Source organism: Danio rerio, chromosome 7, assembly GCF_052040795.2.
Source record: "Danio rerio strain M-AB ecotype USA chromosome 7, GRCz13ab, whole genome shotgun sequence".
Taxonomy (NCBI): Eukaryota; Metazoa; Chordata; class Actinopteri; order Cypriniformes; family Danionidae; genus Danio; species Danio rerio.
Window position 1 is genome coordinate 27097021 of NC_141027.1, and position 19146 is coordinate 27116166.

A 19146-nucleotide genomic window follows, 5' to 3' on the forward strand; every position below is an offset into this window, starting at 1 on the left:
GGAGTCAAATGGCTGTTCTTGGCGAGATCAGAGTGTAAAAACAGAATGTAAATCAGGGGTACAAGGGAAAATTCCTGTGATTTGTTTAAGGAAAATCTTCATGATGTCTTTCTCAACTTATGCTCTCATTCAGACAAATTTCTATAATATGGTGACTATGATTTAGCCAAGTCGGATGTGTTACTGAATGTGCATCAACATCCTTGATGAGCCAGTAAAAACAGCTCATTTTGACATTGTATTTTTTAGTTAAGATAATTATGATAAGATCTATATTCATTCATTCACTCATTTTCTTTTTCGACTGAGTCCCTTTATTAATCTGGGGTCGCCACCGCAGAATGAACTACCAACTTATCCAGCGGTGGGGGAAACCAGAGCACCCGGGGAGAACATGCAAACTCCACACAGAAATGCCAACTGACCCAGCAGGGGCTTGAACCAGCGACCTTCTTGCTATGAGGCGATTGTTCTACCCACTGCACCACCATGATGTGGAAATCTATATATCTCAATTGATTATAATATATATTATGTTATTATAATATTTTATTTAACTTAAAAATGAAAATATGGGCAACATCTTGTTAGTTTGCTGCTTGAAAATTTATTTATATTTTTACCCTTTTATCTTATATCTTGTGTTGGGAAGAAGATAAAAGTAGCTCCGCAACTAGCATGACTACAATTTTTAGAAGCATTTAAGCGTAACTACATTTTTCAGTAGCATTTTTCAGCTGTTTTATCAAAAGCTCTCGTACTGATAAACTTTTCCAGTAAATAGTGGTGTTGTTTAACTACATTCCATTTTGTGAACCTGCAGTGATCGGAAGTGACACTTTAATAATGTTGAACAGTATTGTTATATCACACCTACTATAACATACATTTATTTATTACTGTTATTTTGAAAATAATATTTTTTTAATTAAAAACTGTTATACAAAGTATTCTAACAATTAGCAATTAACTTAAAGTTGTGTGATGCCTTTAATAAAAGTTTGAGATTGCTACGGTGTTTAAATTAAGTTACTTGTACATTGTTATTGCATTGCCAGATTTGTTTTGCAGACTTGACAGTCTCTTTGACAATTTAGAAAAAGTGTATTAAAGCATTAAGCTCTGAAATAACTATAATATTGTTTTAAGAACAAATGTTTTACAATAACACTTATTCACATTTTTTTGTAATTTACGTCATCGTGAGAAAAGTAGTTTTAATGTTTTTGTCACGGTCACACAAGGAAGACAAAGATGGATAAATCTTTAAGGGTATTTATTAGTGCAATGCATAAATGCTGAGGGATGAAGCAGGTAAGTGGTGTAGCAGAGAGAGCGATCTCACACACAGTTCAAGTGGTAAGTATCAGATCTTCAGTAATACACCAACATATCTTTAGTCACTTCCCTTAAGCAGGTGTGTTTGCATCCACAGGAGGACATCCACGGAAAAGTACAAGAGGGAGAGTAAGAGAACCATCTGACTTTGATTCCAGCCATGAGTGAATGAATGAGGTGAGTCTTTATAGTGTGTGGGTGATTGTGGGTGCAGGTACAGGTGATCAGTAATCAGGTGTTAGTTCTCAGGTGTGGTGTGTAGTGGATGGTGTGGGAGAGCGGTGATTGGAGCTGCAGGAACGAGCCGAGGGTGTGACAGTTTTAATGTAACTAGCTACTTTTAGGTATTTGTAGAATACCGCAATATTTTTGTAAAGTAGTGTAGTTGATAGCAGCTTAACTATTTTATCTGATGACTAGTGACTGAGTCAAACTACATTTTCCGCAACACTGTCTATATGTATACTGTAAAAAACATCCATAAATTAGCAGTTTGTGATTAGCTGTTTTCCCCTGTTTATTTATGCTTTTAAATTCCATTATCGAACCGTAATCTTCTTTTTCCAACATCTTTTACTTGGGAAAACTCTGAAAAGGGAACTTTTATTAATATTTTTAATAGTTTAAAGGGATATATTGTCTGGGTGTGTTTTGTATATTACGGTACAAAAATCTAATAATAAACTGCAGAGATCCCACAATGCAATTTACAACCGTAAACAAATGGAAAACGCTTGTGAATCACAAAATACAGAAACTGTGGAATAACAGATATTTTTACAGTGTATACCTATAAGCTGTTTCAAACTTTAAACCTTTATTAGAGAAAATTAGTTTGACACTAATTACTGCATTGATATTCGATATTACAATTTGTCCCGACATACTTTTGTGTTGTTTCAAAATGCAATGATGGTATTTAAACTCTTACAAAACTTAATTTTAATTTAGTTTTTCTTTTAATACTACAATTAAAAACTCATCAAAACTGCAGCAAAAAAAAAAACAATAACTTCTAAATCTAAAATTCCTAAATTCTAAATGCCAGTTTCTAAATTTAAATTTAAAACCTTAAATTGCGCAGTGGGTAGCACGATTGCCTCACAGCAAGAAGGTCGCTGGTTCAAGCCTCGGCTGGGTCAGACGGCATTTCTGTGTGGAGTTTGCATGTTCTCCCTCTGTTGGTGTGGGTTTTCTCCGCTTTCCCCCACAAGTCCAAAGACGTGGTATAGGTGAATTGGGTAAGCTAAATTGCCCGCTGTGTCTGTGTGTGTGTGTGTGTGAATGAGAGTGTATGGGTGTTTGCCAGTGATGGGATGCAGCTGGAAGAGCATCTGCAGCGTAAAACATATGCTGGATAAGTTGGCGGTTCATTCCGTTGTGAAGACCCCTTATTAATAAAGGTACTAAGTCGAAAATAAAATAAATGAATGAATAAAATCTTAAATGGCTTCTGTCATGGCAGCACCTAGCAATAGAGGTGTTAAACTTTATTGTAAAGAAGGGTAAAATGAGCATTTTTATTGGATGTAAAACCTATAAAGTCAGTACATTTAAAAATAGTGAATTCATCATGAAAGCCACATTTTATTTTACTGTCACCTATTTATAGCCCTTGTCAGCGGTGCAGTGACATATGCGGCATGACTTTGAGCGGTGCCTTTATACCAGGATCAAATTTATGGATGGCATGATAAGACAGGGCAAGTCCAGTTTGGTGCAGTGTAAGCATTATTGTAATGTCATGGTTGAGATGGCTCATTCTCAGTTTAGCCCATGGCGGACATAAGTGATGGATCTGAAAGACTGAAACCCTCAGCTCTGTCATCTTTATTCACCCTGCTACACGCACACATAAACAAGAGCAAACATCATGACCTTCCATATATTAACTGCTGCCTGCATTCAATGACATTTAGAGGTGCGCTCAATACTTTCTTCTGCACTAAAATGATGTACAAGATCGGTAGCTTATAAAACGTTTCTTTTAAACTTGTGAAATATGTAGGTTTTTTTTTATCTGTAAGCCTGTATTATTTATCATATTGGTTAAGGAGAGAAATTAATATATTAATAATGGCTTTTTTGAGAATAGTAATTTTCCACAATGACAATAGCAAAACACTTTTGCATGGATCTTATAGTATGTACTTCCAGAATAATAAATTTGTGCTTGCTAACAGTTACTTCTGTTTGCACATTAACCACTAAGAGCAGTTGTGAAACATCCCCACCTGCTGTTTGTGCTGCATGCTACAATATTGGTATTAATCAAATTAGTTTGTTTCCTCTTGACTCAGTGAGTCAAAAAAAGTTGGCACATTTTGTAAAGTATTTAGTCAAAAATGCAATAAAATCAAGTTGTGAATTGTCAATTCTTTTAAACATTTAACCTAACACCTTAACTTACAAAAGTTCAAATAAAATATTTCTAACATTTACACAGACCAAATACATTTTATTTAGTTAATATGATAATATATATGGGCATTTCAATGCAAATGTCAACCTTGCCATAAAAACAAAGTAAAGTTTTCACAAAAATACGGAACCAGTTTCTAGGTTTTTTTTTGTGTAATCAGGTATTTTACAGTACTTTAGAAATACTCAAAATGTATCTGTCAGTGTTTTCAAACTATTACATTTGATTTACCAAAGTCACACAAGTGGCAACTTCACATCTGTCACATCCATAACGAAGAGATGTCACATCCTAAGCTTTTTCCTCATAAATGCAACAATGTCAAATAAAATAAAATCAATATATTTTGTTTTTGTTTAGAGAGCCGTCTCTCATCTTTTTGATTAGCATTATTTCTTTTGGGTTGTGGAGTTTAATTCACAGAATTTTCACAAAGTATGTTGTTTACTGCAAACGGAGACTTTTTTGGTCACATCCATAGTGTATGCTTATTTTCCTCATTTAAAGTACAAAACATGTTTACAGATTGATATTTTTCAATACCATAAGCAGATTTTCCAATATAAACGTTCTCTGTAAATTTATGTTTTGAGTTTTTACTGCAAATGTCACATCCATAATGCTGGAATTGCTCATATATTTTAGTGACTGTAACAGACTCAAAAAATTGGTGATGAAAAAATGTTTAACACTGCCACATACATTTTCATTTGAATTAAAATGTTATATTTGGTAAAATTAGTACCCAATTTGACATGATACTTCCGCTACTCAACAGTTAGTGGTTGTCATTGTCTGATTCTTTTTTTCATGAGGGACCATATATTTTTAACAGAAGACACATTTAAGCTGCAGGCAGGAGAGTCATATTCAACCCATGCCTACAAAACAATTCTGTTGTAAAACCTGCAGAATGAGATTTGATACTCAACCAATATGCAGACTTCCCATGAAATACTTTATCTCAATGGAGGGTTATCTTTCTATATGCAATATAAGTGTTCATATCAGTAGTACCATTGCAGATGCCAGTCACCTGTGCCAATTTGCTGTGCTGCAGCTTCACACTACGATAGATGTTTTCTCTTGCATCTGTTGCTCACGATAGTCAACTTCCAAAATGTGGACTCATTTGACACCAGCACACATTTACAGTGTTTAAATTTGGGGGTTTAGTCTTTTTGACTGTGAGCTAAATTCTGGTCCTGAAAACCAGTGTCAACATTGCATATGTATGGCCAGACTGAATCTGCAGACATTTTTTGCTATTTCTGTGCAGTCCAATAATAATAATAATAATAAAAAGTAACGTTTTAAAAAAAATTTTTATTAAGGTTTACAATGCAAATCTAATTAGAACCACTCTGGTAAACAACTAAAGTCTCATATAATATATCTACTAATTGCCATAACAAAACATTTTTGACTGTACCATACAAACGTTTACAAATTATTTAATAATATTACTCAAATTAATATAAAAACAGACTCGGTAGACTTTCAGCAGGCACAGATTCCGTGTGAGCCTACATATGCAGTATGACATAAAGATATATTGCTTTCTGCGCTAACTATTTAACAACAACAACAACAACAAAAGATTTGTTTGACAATTCTCACATGACTTTTGAATAAATAAATAGCCATGATCTAGATCAGGGGTGCCCAAACTTTTTCGTATGAAGGGCCAAAAACCAAATATCATTGAGAACTGTGGGCCGAAGGTAAATATACCAAACTGTACTACATTAAACTTGCCGTAGGTAATTTCCTAATATATTTTAGAATATTTCAGAATAAATGTAAAACATTACTTTAAATTGTATTAAGTAACACAGTATAACTTTTTTAAATTATAACTTTATAATTTGCAAATAATAAAGAAAAAAAAATTATAAATTGCAATACAAACGAAACAATCTGAATACACTAATCAAGCAGAATCTCTCTGTATTGTCAGGTGACAGTGTGTACATTTAAACAAAATCTGATTAATTTACACCGTTTAATTGAAACATTAATTTCAGTTAGCTTTTAACAATAAAACAATCAAAGGGCTACATTAAATTTGAAAGGACAATCTTGAAACCATCCCCATCATACTCTTTCTTTCTTCTCAGTAAGGCTAGCCAAATCAAAGGTTACCATGGGTCAATTTTGGCCCGCGGGCCCTAGTTTGGGCATCTCTGTTCTAGATTTTGCATGAATAGGATTCTCGTTTTTTGCCCAAACATGAAAACCTCATGTATCAACAGTTCACCTGCTTATATCAGACCATTTATAAACTGTTCAATTTAGATATTCTATAACCTTATCAACTGCATTTGTTCTCTGTCCCAAATTATTCCGAGTGTGTTAGCCAACAAATTTCTAATTTGTAAAAAAATTATTATTATTATTTTTTTCCTTTTTTTTGTCAAAGGAAACACTGTAAATAGTACTTTTGTTATATAAACAAAAGTTAAAGAGAATTGACAAATGGCAGAATCTTGTTTTTATTGCATTTTATAAAATGTCCCAACTGATTCAGAATTAGGGTTGTATGAGCTACAAGTATATTTATTATCCGGGTGAAAAGTGATTATTTTACAGTATAAGCTCAACCATCAACTGTCAGACGGACTAAAGACTATATATATGTCTATAAATAGCAGAGCCTAGTGGAAGGATAATCAGCTGTTGTTGCAGTTGGATTGTTTCTTTTGTAGTGACTCTGCCCTGCCTTAGCGAGACGTTTGAACGGGTGTGTTCAAATGTTTATTGTCAAGAATGAATGGGAGAGTTTTTAGGCATGAGTTTGGTTTCAGAGAACATCTCAAACTGTAAAATATTGGCACGGTTGCAGGAAGTGCTTTCATGTTCAAATATTAGCTTAAGCTCTTGTGTCCATGTACCAGCATATCCTCTGGAGAGCCAGTTAATATTAAGTAGGATAATCAGTTATGTTAAGGCCTTTGTCTGTACTGAGAATGCTGTAAATATTTTTTAATATTCAGGTATATATATTTGTCCATTGATTACACTTGGTTTTGAATACATTTTAAAAAGGGTTTAAAAAGATTATATTTTTGGATGAATTCCAAACAACAATTTTACACCCTTGAAGGGCATACCATAGTTGCATTCCAAACACAAGCAAACACCCGAATACCTTCAAGAAGGATTTGTTAGTAAAGGGTTATGACATTGTCACTTCAAGGAAATTATTTTATGCTGCATTTAGTGCATGTCACAGTTAATGTAATTTCAGGATGAAAACACATAAGGTTCTTCCTAGAACTGTACAAATCAGTGGACTTGGAATTTGCTATGCAGCCCTGTAATGCTTTTTCTAGGTACACAGCAAAATTGATTGGTTCAAATCCTGGTGTTACTGTGTTTTAGAGTGAAGTGTTGTTTTATGGTGCAGAATTAACGTTGACGGTGTAAAGAGCATCCTGTGACTGGTGTAATTATTAAAAGCCTGACCTCATTAACACTGGTAGTGTGACATGTATACATCCTGGACATTTTATGTGGTGCACGCTTCAGTCAGCTAAAACTTTTTTCGCAGACGCCATCTTAACCAATGATGGCAGACGCCATCTTAGCCGAACCATGTTTTAACCAGGATTTTGGGAAATAATTATTAACTGGAGAAGTTCAAAAGGTAAGTGAAAAATATTTCACTCCTGAGCCAGTGTTCAATTGTTAACACTTTTGAAAATGTTATTTTAACTCAGCCAGTGTGGATTTTATATACATGGTAAAGTGTTAAAATGAACTCGCTCTCAGAGTTGAATTAACCCTGGCGATTTTGCTGTTCAACACCCAAAACATAATGGCAACATTTTTTTCAGAAGGTAAAACAGTCACATTGTAGCCTACTACATGTAGCTCTCAGAAATACAAATTTCATTAATTTTATGCACCATATTATACAACATTAAAAGAAATGTTTAGTTAATTAATAGTGCTATCTGCCCAGCCTCTATACTCTAAGAAAACATGGTACAATGTCACTGGGGAAGTATCTTTTTATGAGACAGCATTGTACCTTAAGACAAAGAAACAAATTTGTACCATTGCAGTTTGTACCTTTTTAAGCAAATGATTTGTACCATGCGAAACCAAAATGTACCTTTGGTTTTTGAAATATGCAGACTGCAAATACAATATTGTACCTTCATCAATGGTACAAATCTGATCCATAAAGGTACCACCACAGCAACAAGACACTTTGTACCTTAAGTGTCAAAAATGCTTACCAAACATATAAAATGCCTTAAATGTTCAGTTTTCAATACCCATAGTTGTATGTTTTACCAATTGTGTTGTTTTATAGAACTTAATATTGTTTATATGTTTCTTTAAACAAATGATGATTCATAATTTAATATGGAAATTATTCATAAAATCACTTTGCCTTTCCAGTCATGTTTATTTTTATAGATGTTGTTATAAAGGAGTTGTTCAACACTTTTTGTATCTTTTATATGACAATTGTGTAACTTTATTTCAGTTGTATTATAAAAGGCACCACAATCATAAGAGGACTTTTCTGGACCATATATAGTTTTGTACCTTTGGAAAAAAAATCTGTTTCTCAAGGAGTGTAGGGCTATTCATTTGTTTTAATATTTGCTTAAAATATTCATGTCTGAATTATGGTTCAGCCTTTATTCTAGTCATGTCAATATCTAACAAAGACACGTTATCAATGCTACTCTGTTATTAACGTGTATGATAAAATAGTAACAGCATACATTGCTAAAATAAATAATAGGCTAAATACAAATAAATAATATTTAAAGCCAGGTTTATTATGTAAGCTAAGCGAAGAACCTCATATTTTCTTAGACCTGTCTGTCAGCTTCAGAGAATGACGCAAGGCGTTATGAGCAAGTGTGAGCGCTGTTGTGTTGCAGGTCGCGGAGACGTTACTACGACATGAAAGTGTAATCAAAACAACCTAAAGTCAACAGGAAGACACTGTGACTTTCTCATGATGTCTAGAATTCAGCAAAACGTGTTTTAACAGCAAGGTATAGTATCTCATCGTTGTGTAGGGAAACAAGCTAGGATAAACGTTAGCTTTAGACAGGTTTAACCAGGTTAAAAATGATCACTATTGTCATGTAAATCATTAGCTGCTTGCTACCTGCCAAGTGCGTAAATCTGAGATGACTGTTGTCATGAACACAACACAACAACAAATGTCCAAAGCAATTTGGCCTAAATGCAAATCTTACAAACTGAACAAGAATCCAACTGTTTCAGAGTGCGCGTGAGACTTGCGGGAATGTTAATCTGTCCAGGTTTAAAAGTGTAACTCCGATCTGTGTGAACACATGCGTGAACATTCTCTCCTAAAGTAATAATGGCTTTGCTAAAATAAAAGAAGGAATTTCGTCGGCGACATCTGTGCCCTCGCAGCATCAACATCCCGCCTAATTACTGATGCCCTCATTCTTTTCTGTCGGCTTAACTGGGACAAAGACTTTCTCCAAGTTTGGCCTGCCCCTTTAACAGCAGTGCAGCCCTAGTGGTGATTATCGGACTGTCCGATTCCCTGGAAACTCTGCTGCGGCGCAGCTCTCACTTTAAACCGGGATCATGGCGGCTCCGCTCGGGCGGGACACACTACCTGATCACTGGTCCTACGGAGTGTGCAGGGATGGCAGGGTGTTTTTCATCAAGTAAGCAGTCTGTGAACGCTATAATCACGGTGGTGGTATTTTAACGTGGTTCGGGTAAATCTGCATCTTTTCCGAAGGATCTAGTAACAGGTGTTTCTGTTTTCCAGCGACAAAACTCGCGACACTACTTGGCTCCATCCCCGCACTGGCGAGCCTGTCAACTCAGGACACATGATACGATCAGGTAGGGTAGTAATAAACTATTCTGGCTAGTCTAAACTTTGCATGCCCGGTCTGATACTGCAGTAAACTGTGTTTAAGGTGACCAGTGGAAACACGTCCTCTGCATAATTGATGATGGGCTACTTTCTGTTTCCTTGAAAACTTAATGGAGTTTTGTGTAAATATTTCTCTCCCCCAGATTTACCGCGGGGATGGGAAGAGGGCTTCACCGAGGAAGGCGCCAGCTACTTCATAAAGTAAGCTATGGTACATTTGTATTTTTGTCCTTGTGAGACTGTGAGGATGCCAGTGCAACTGCAAAGCCCTCCCCACCAAGCGCTCACTCACTCCCGCCTCTTGCACCGAGCAGTGTCCGCTGTCTGCTCGCACCCTCATGACACAAGGAAAGACATAAGTGAATCAGATCACAGCTTTGATTGAATCTTTACTGCAGATTTGATCTTGGGCGGAGATTGTGTGAAGGAGTGACAACAGACAGCCGATTTCCATCAATCAGGACTGTTCATTGGTTTTTCGAGTTTTCTGTTTGGTAGATTATTTAGTGCTGCATCTGGTTTACGTCTGTACTGTCTGTCTGTGTGTGTAATTGGTGGTGAGCTACAACAATATGAATTTTACATTAACATTTGCTTCAAAACCAAAATACATCAAATGCACAAATACATTATCACTTTCTAAAAAAAGAACATGTAAAGCAAGGGTATACTTATAAGAAAAGAGAGGAATTTGCAACCTTTCATGCTCCTTTTGTTTGGCATCCTCTTGCAAGTTGACATTTTGAGTAAAAGGTGACATCACTGATTATGTATTTCCTCCAAAGAGTAGTAATATGTATAATAGGTGCTAATTTGTACCTTTAAAGTCTAAGCATACACCCTTAAGGGTAATTTGGGTATAAGAGTGTACCTTTTGTAGTCTGATACCTTTTTCTAATCTTGAAAATATTACTTAATACCAGTGGAATGGTATAATTAATGTTCTACTAACTTCTCTCTGTTGTCTATCATTTTATTCTCCTGTTTGTAGTTCTATATATGTGTTCATTCATCTACTAATCAGTCTATCTAGCCATTCATCAGTGCCTGTCTCCACTACGCTCAGCATGTGCAGACTCATGGGCAGATAGTGAGCAGCAGCAGCAGGGAGATGAAGTGGACTGAGGCAGGGAGAGAAGTACAGTAAGGGAGCTGGCAGGAGAAATTAGCTGCTAGGACACTAATCATTTTCTGTGACAGTGGCAGTCGGAACTTAGAGAGGATACAATCCCATAAAACTGCTGTAAAAATGTGAGAGTATTGGAGTGCTGCAGGGGATGTGGTCAGTGCTGCTCTTTAAAACATTGTGTGTGTTGCTTGAATATTATTGGAGGCATAGCTTGGACTGGCCTTAAATCTTTTATGTAGAATTAGACATTGTATGGGGTGTCACGGTGGTGCAGTGGTTAGCAAAATCACCTTACTGCAAGAAAGTCGCTGGTTTGAGCCCCGGCTGGGCCAGTTGGCATTTCTGTGTGGAGTTGGCATGTTTTCCCTGTGTTCGTGTGGGTTTCCTCCTGGTGCTCAGGTTTCCCCCACAGTCAAAAGACATGCACTAAAGGTAAATTGAATAGGCTAAATTGGCCATGGTGTATGAGTGTAAAATAGTGTGTATGGTTGTTTCCCAGTGTTTGGTTGCAGCTGGAAGGGCATCCGCTGCGTAAAAAGTATGTTGTATAAGTTGTCAGTTCATTCCGCTGTGGTGACCTCTGATTAATAAAGGGACTAAGCCGAAAAGAAAATGAATGAATGAATGACGTATAGAAATTTTGACATCTGTCTAATCAGTCTTTTCAATCCTAATCAGTTTTTAAAATTGGTAGCTTGTCTACAATAAAAATGAAATCAAATATATTTGAGATCCTCTTTGCAATAAGATTTCATTAGCATTTTCCTTGGTTAATGTTTCCCAAGGTAATGATGTGCAATTTTAACAAATACTTTTATATTAAAGCGCCAACTTATGCTCTGACATATGATTTTTCTTTAAACTAATACAAATTTATTCTAAACAGAAGTGCATTCATGTTGAAATGCAATATTTACAAAAGTATTACAATTTATAATGAAATTTTATTTGGAATTTTTAATTTAAAAATTTATTTATAATTGTAATTTTGTTCTACAGTTTGTAAATATTGGGTTCTTAAGGCTGTCATGATATCTATTTTTTACTGGGTGATATATTGCATCCAAATTACTTATTAAACTTACTTCACAAATAATAAATATGACAATTTTGACATAAGAATAGTGTGATAATTCAGGTACACTGTTTCAAAGAACATTTTATTTTTAAGAGTATTTAGACATTTGAAATTTGAAGCTAAAAAAATAGATGTAAACATAAAAGTGTCAGTCAAAAGTAAACTTTAAAGCATCTCAGACCAGACATCTTGTTTTAATAATCAGGCAGATTCCAAGACAGGACTGTTTGTATAAGGTACCTTTCTGTGAGTGTGTGCCATTTTGCGTTGTTACGTTTATATTTGCACTGGCCGGTAAATACATCCATTACAGTTAACTCTCTTGAAAACCCCTCTCTAATACCAACTGCGGTTGTTGTTCCCATGTTTGGTTGGGTGGTTATGTTTTAGGTGTGATTTAAGGTTAGTTGTGTTGCCATTTTTCATTGCCACTGTTCTGAAACAAATTCAACATTTTGGATCTTTCACATTACCTTGCCTTCTTCACCTCCACTATTCGCTCTTTCTCGTGTGTGTGTGTGCGCGCAGCATATGTGGAGATGCTGCATAAGCTCGCCTTCCGCAGAATGCAGTGTTTGACAAAAAAACATAGCTTGTTATATTATGTAGCCCTATCATTATCATTAGCAGCATCATCTTAAATTTCTTTATAAAAAATATAAAAATATAATATATAAAATAAAATATAATATATTTCATCTCCAAAATTAACCCTCATTTTCATAAATCACTGGATAAGTCAGTATATTATTGACTATCGTGAAAGGCCTATGGGTTCCACACAATTCCTTCATGTTAGAGAAAACAAACTGATTAAGTTAAACTAATTGTTTTAACAAATGTAAGTGGATTGAACATAAAACAGTTAAGTTGTCCCCAAAAATCCTCAAGAACGTTATTGTTTCAGCTGATTTTAAATATATAGTATGAACAAGCAGCAAAATAATTTTTTTAATGTGTTATTTGGTTGATTTTCAAAATAACAGTATCAAATTTGCTTGTAGCTTTTATCAGCACAGCTGTTTTATTAGAGTTCAACCTGCCTGCTTTTCCTGGATGACATTAGATTACACTGGATAATGGCAAGATCTGATTCTGTTTGATCTAAACTATGTGATGACAAAGAGTGCTTAACTGTGACAGCAGAATCTTTCACCATTATCTTTAAGGCAGTGCTAGTTGATTATAGAGCCCTCACAACTGTTTACCGTCACCCATGTAGCCCATTACCTCTCTCTGTGCCCATTTAATGAAGGAAATAAAGGGCATTGCCCAGCAGGACTGGATAGATTTTCCCATTAAAATTCTCCTCATGTACAGCACTGTGCAGAACCTTAACCTTCCCCGTTTAGCGGATGTTGTACCCTGTCTGTATGTGTGTTTGCGCGTGTGCCCGTATGCCCATGTGATGACAGAGATGTATGGCGCGATCACACAGCCAATTCATGGTGGCTTGGCTCTCCAAAGTCACTTTACCCATTCGGCTCAACTAATGTAGAAACCGCAACCAGATCGCCTTCATCAGACCCACGGTGTCTAGTCATTCACCATCCTTGACTGTACTGTATGACCTTTTTAAAAAATGATTATTAGTTGGCTTTAACCCATTGCCTAATTGAATTGAGAAATCAACCCGACAGCTGCCTGTAAACAACTGTTATTTATGCAGCACAATGTGATATCAAACCATTTGGGACAGCAGGAGCAAATAAGAGGCAATGTGAAGCTATTAGATAAGACTTTTTTTTTTCCTCATGGACTCATGTCTGAGTTGAGTACAGTTTGCTTCAACACAATTGGCATGCAGTGATTTTGCTGCAGGATTGCGTTGAAAGGAATGTTTACTTGTGGCTTATTTTGAATATTAGCTTTGGAGAGTTCTTGAATTCATTCACTAGAGTAAATATAAAGTGAACAACCTGACAATGACGGACTGAGCTGTTAAGGATTGTCCCACTGTGGCTTTTACAAAGCCAGTTTCTTTATAACAAAATCATGTTTGTGATGCTTGTTCCTTGTAAAAATATATTTTGATAAAAGGGCTGGGCCGATAAATGATATATTGAATTGCAATAAAACTTATGTCAATAACAATAATAAGCTCTGGACTTTTTTTTTACTCTATACTGATCTAAGAGTCAGTCATAGCTGAAATGTGCAACAATGGGAATCTAGAAGTGTGTTGATAGGCATGGGCCGGTTAAAGATTCTGACAGTATGATAACCTTGGATAAAAATTTCTCGGTATCACGGTATTGTGATCACTGCTCTAAAAAATATTCTTTTTAAATGTCTGGGTTAAAACAACATTTTCCCCCCTTTGAAAACAATAGATTTTTATTTTTATTTACTTTTAAAATATTTTGGAGCAGTAAACATGTCAGGCTAAATAATTCAAATGAGTCATTGACTTCTGCTGTCTTCCCTTTAAAACGGCATCTTTGGATATTTTGTTTTTTGCTGGAGATACTGTTGACCTAAAAACTAAAAAACCTTACACATACCTTAATAACGATATTACAGAAAAAAATTGGTGGTTTTAAAACCTTGGCTTTTCTTTCCCACGGCCTACCTTGAAACGGTTATCGTCCCATGCCTAGTTGGTATTAGAGATCCACCGAACTTTTTGGCCACCAAACATTATTGGCCACTGAAAATAGGTTATGTTATTTAGTGGACTCTCTCATTTGTGGCTTAAGTCATTATTTGGGTACTCTTTTAAATCTTATGGCATTAACAACTGATATTGTAATTGTAATTGCAATTGTGATTATATAACTGTATATGTACAGTTGAAGTCAGAATTATTAGCCCCCCTTTGAATTTTGTTTCCTTTTTTATTTCCCAAATGATGTTTAACAGAGCAAGGAAATTTTTACAGTGTCTGATAATATTTTTTCTTCTGGACAAAGTCTTATTTGTTTTATTTTGGCTAGAATAAAAGCAGTTTATAATTTTTTTCAACACCATTTAAAGGTCAAAACTATTAGCCCTTTTAAGCTATATTTTTTTTCGATAGTTTACAGAACAAACCATCGTTATACAATGACTTGCCTAATTACTCTAACCTTCCTAGTTAACCCAATCAACATGGTTTAGCTTTTAAATGTCAATTTAAGCTGTATAGCAGTGTCTTGAAAAATATCTAGTCAAATATTATTTACCGTCCTAACCCCCCAAAAATAAACAGGGTGGCTAATAATTATGACTTCAACTGTATATTGTTATTGTATAACATGGAACAAAAAAAGAATCAAAGTTGCATTTTTCCATATGACCCAGCCCTAGATAATATTCCCATATGATTTGTTTCCCCCCAAAATAAATAATAATAAAGAGCTATTAAAATGTAAAACATTTAACTCTGGATCACACTAAACTCTTTGTGAATTGTATTCGGACTTATCTTGCTTCAATTGGCTTAATTTGGGTAAATTCTACACTGTAAAAAAAAAAAAAAAAAAATGTGTTAATTAACAGTTTCCGTAAAATGTTTTTAGTTTATTTATGGTTGTGAATTGCATTATTGGACCTTGATCTCTTTGACTTGTGATGTTGAAAATACAACTGTTCAGTTAAACAAAGTGACTTTAATTGACATTTTAGTAGTTTGAAATAAAATAATATATAAGAAATATTATACAGAAAAATGAGTCTGTAAAAAGGTTTTTGTATCCTGTTATACAACACCAACCCAGACAATATTTCATTCATTCATTCATTTTCCTTCGGCTTAGTCGCTTCATTCATCAGGGGTCATCACAGCGGACAACTCATCCAGCATATGTTTACACAGTGGATGCCCTTCCAGCCGCAACCAAGCACCGAGAAACAACAATATACACTCATTCACACTCGTTTATTGCCAATTTAGTTTATTCAATTAACCTAAAACGCATGACTGTGGGAGAAACAGAAGCACCCGGAGGAAACCCATGCCAACATGGGGAGAACATGCAAACTCCACACAAAAATGCCAACTGACCCAGCCGGGAAAAATAAAATAAAATTTAAATTAAATACATTAACGACAATATACGGAAAACTGCTGATTTACAGATATTTTTACTGTGTGTATATGATGACATTTCAATCTGTATAACTGTAAACCGTTGGTTAACATTTTTAGTTCATATTTGCGGTGTCATATATTGGATGATCACAGCACTTAGCCAGTTTACAGAAATGCTTTAGCATTGTGCACATTCATATTTTAAATTTGCTGACTACTATATGCCATTAGATACCTTATTCACAAAACATCTTAAGGCTAATAATAGCTCATAACTTACTGATTCAATAGAAAATCTAAAAAATAATGGGCAAATCACTCCTAATTCCTTTTTTTGTTTTTGCTGTAAGCAAATTTTACAAAATGTTTTAGTGACAAAGCTAGCTCCTAAATCATTGAAACTTAGGAGTAGCGAAGAGAACTCATCATTTACAAAAAACAAACCACAAACTATCCTCAAATGGCAATCTGGCTAAAAACATTTGACCACAATGAAAGCTTAACAGGTTACTACCTTAATTACAGAGACATTCTAATTCTAATGTTGAAATATATTTTTATTTTCCTTTTAAAAATACACAAAAAGACCTAAAATGTATAATCAAAATTTACAAAAACATATGATGTAAATATACAAGTTTTAAATGCATTTATTTGTAACGTTCAATGAAAATCTTTATTTAATATCTAAAACATTAAATCAGGTATGTCCTGTTTTTGATCTTAAAAAGTCTTAAAATGTCTTAATTCAAAAACAACATTTTATTCCTTAAAATGTCCTAAATTCACTGACATATTTTGTTGCAGGTCTTAAATCATTTTAACAGGTCTTTATTAATTCTATTTACCAATGTGGCTTGATTATTGTTTTAACTGGGCCATTGGAAAAAAAATCCTTAGTGTTTAGCCATGTGTAAATCTGAAATTTCATTCATAGTGGTCTTAAAAAGGTTTCAAAAAGTCTTAAATTTGACTTATTGAAACCTCTAGAAACCCTGTCAAAAGCACAGAGCACTTGTTGGAAAGCTATCTCATATCATATATATATATATATATATATATAAATATAAATATATATATAAATATATTATATATATATATATATATATATATATATATATATATATATATATATTTATATATATATATATATATATAAATATATATATATATATATATATATATAAATATATTAGGGGTGTCACGATTTAGATTTTTAATTGAAATCGATCGAAATTTATGCTCAATTTCAATTATCAAACCAAAAAATAGAATCGTCGATGCTGTCACGCCCCCATGTCACGTCAGCTTGGCTTGCCAAGCGAGAAAAAAACTGGCTTGTTGAGGTGCTTGTTAAACTGCAGAAGCAGGAGACCCGTCGACAGAGCTTAAACCCTCTCCTCTTTCAGTGAAGTCGCCGGTGTGTAAGCATTTTGGATTTCCAGTGAGTTATGTTGACAACGTTCATGTTGTCGACAAAAAAAACACAGTTTTGCAAGCTCTGCTTTGTACGTATTACGTACGGTTCGTCCGATAGACAACACCGGCATCGCGATCCTCTGCCCGCTCCCGTTGCAAATCCGCTCGCGAAAAGTACACACACAGGCCCTGTTTACACTGTCTTTGTTTTTAAATGGCATTTTAGAACGACAACGATATGACATCCACAGTGGCGTGTAGCATTTCTGAGCAGCTCTCCTTCCTCTCTACCTCTGAAAATGCACATCACGTGACCACACAGACACAGACGCACATAGCCATGCGCTCGAGACAGCAGGTCCAGGCAGTCAGAGGACTGCTTCAATCTTTCACTCACTTGTACTAAGTCATTTTAGCGCACACCTCAGATACTGTTGGCTGGTTCCTGTTGGTTGTGCGTCTTTTTTACCGACGCCATTATAACGACACAGATCACTGCCTATTCACGAGTCCCGCAGAAACAGTGATTGACAGGTGGTAATTATGTGTGTATCTTGCCTTTATTCATTTACTGTATGATTAGTTTATGGGTAAAACAAAAGACCATGCAGGTCAGGTGGTTTAAACGGTAGGCTACAAATAATTAATTGGTCATTAATTAATTAATTATTCATAATCAAAAATCGAATCGAATCGTGACTTTAGAATCAAAAATGTAATCGAATCGGGGATTTGGAGGATTGTGACACTCTTAATATATATATATATATGAACATACATTCAGATATATATGAATGTATGTGGATATATGATGCACATGATTGGTTGTTGTTTGTCAACCATAACATTCCAACATTGCATAAATTGAAACTGCATGTTTGGTAGCAAACGTAGTGCTAAATATGTTTGCAACTTTAGGTAAAAAGTGGCGTTGCTTAGCCTGCTTCGAAATTACATGTATAAAATGTTCCTTTACCCAGGGATAAAAGTGTTTTACCCAGGTGTTTATTCATACATTCGTTCATTCATTCATTGATTTTCCTCGGCTTAGTCCCTTTATTAATCTGGGGTCGCCACAACGAAATGAACCGCCACTTTATCCAGCATATGTTCTATGCAGCGGATGCCCTTCCAGACACAACCCAACACTGGGAAACACCTATACACTCTTGCATACACACACACACTACAACCAATTTAGCTTATTCAATTCACCTATACTGCATGTCTTTGGACTGTGGGGGAAACCGGAGCACTCTGAGGAAACCCATATGTTTATTGTAGGCTCAAAAAAGACCATAAAGGGGATAGCTCACCAAAAAAGAAATTCTGCTATTATTTAATCACTGTTTACTTGTTCCAAACATGTTGGACTTTAAAATACATAAGAAGTTATTTTGAGGATTACTGGAAATCTGTAACCATTGACTTCCATTTGTTTTTAATACTATGGAAGTCAATGGTGAAAGGCTTTCAGCTTTCTTCAAAATATTGTCTTTAGTGTTCCACAGAAGAAAAAAAGGTTTGGAAGAACTTGAGGTAGTAAGTAAATAGTGAGCAGATTTTATTTTTTTTTTCGGGTGAACTATCCCTTTAAGACCCATGTTTATCTCGCACAGATGCCAGAAAACCAGACAACCACTACTTCTGAAAAAAAGTCCAATGAGAAAAACATGGCAATCACCCAGTTCATGTCGATTCACCACCAACGTAGCCCATGCAGTTCAGAATGCATTAGTGTCTTGTTCTCTGCTTTGCATCTAAATAGCGCCACTTTCTCATAAAGCTGTTTATTTGTTAGTTCAATGCTCCACTGGTGTCCGACCAGCAAAATGCGTCCCGTCAATGCTTC

The 19146-nt window shown here is 35.1% G+C and overlaps 1 protein-coding gene across 27 annotated transcripts in view; it reads left to right on the forward strand.

Annotated features, from left to right (window-relative positions):
- The first annotated feature begins 9344 nt into the window (after positions 1-9344).
- plekha7b (pleckstrin homology domain containing A7b) overlaps positions 9345-19146 on the forward strand; it is a 193889-nt gene continuing 184087 nt past the window's right edge. For all 27 annotated transcript variants that reach the window (XM_087258376.1, XM_087258383.1, XM_087258378.1 and 24 more), the window contains exons 1-3: positions 9345-9438; positions 9546-9622; positions 9800-9857. In XM_087258376.1, coding sequence (XP_087114502.1) covers positions 9356-9438; positions 9546-9622; positions 9800-9857 — 218 coding nt within the window. In that variant the 5' untranslated portion in view covers positions 9345-9355. The remainder of the gene's footprint in view (positions 9439-9545; positions 9623-9799; positions 9858-19146) is intronic.